This window comes from Ailuropoda melanoleuca, unplaced genomic scaffold (assembly GCF_002007445.2).
Source record: "Ailuropoda melanoleuca isolate Jingjing unplaced genomic scaffold, ASM200744v2 unplaced-scaffold34448, whole genome shotgun sequence".
NCBI classification, from domain to species: domain Eukaryota; kingdom Metazoa; phylum Chordata; class Mammalia; order Carnivora; family Ursidae; genus Ailuropoda; species Ailuropoda melanoleuca.
Genome location: NW_023205446.1, coordinates 1 through 513, shown reverse-complemented (window position 1 = coordinate 513; position 513 = coordinate 1). Strand labels below are relative to the sequence as shown.

At 45.4% G+C, this 513-nt stretch overlaps 1 protein-coding gene across 1 annotated transcript; it reads left to right on the top strand.

Annotated features, from left to right (window-relative positions):
• Positions 1–118: 118 nt before the first annotated feature.
• Positions 119–508, top strand: LOC117798777 (acidic leucine-rich nuclear phosphoprotein 32 family member E-like; the record flags this gene model as incomplete). Its single annotated transcript, XM_034651240.1, has 1 exon — positions 119–508. A coding segment is annotated over exon 1 (390 nt), but the record flags the coding sequence as incomplete, so codon positions are not given.
• Between the last annotated feature and the right edge of the window lie 5 nt (positions 509–513).

Genomic DNA, 513 nt, shown 5'->3' with positions numbered 1-513 from the left:
GGCGGCCATTGACGAGACGGGTAGCAGAAGGCTAAGGGCACAGAGAAGGATCCCGTTGCTGTTTGACTTGCTCAACTCGTTTTTGATATTGTCTCCGGAGTTGCCGTGCAAGTAGAGGATGGATATGAAGAAGCGGATCACGTTGGAGCTGAGAAACAAGTCTCCGGGCGAGGTTGCAGAGTTGGTACTTGATAGTTGTCGTTCCAGCAATGGCGAAATCGAAGGACTTACTGAAAACTTCAAAGAACTGGAATTTCTCAGCATGGCCAGCATAGAACTGACATCCCTGTCTAAGCTTCCAACTTTGGGCAAACTAAGAAAGCTGGAACTCAGCGATAATGCCATTTCAGGTGGACTGGAAATCTTAGTGGAGAAATGCCCGAATCTTACTTACCTTAACCTGAGTGGCAACAAAATTAAAGAACTCAGCACAGTAGAAGCGCTACAAAACTTGAAAAACTTAAAGAGCCTCGACTTGTTTAACTGCGAGATCACAAATATGGAGGATTATAG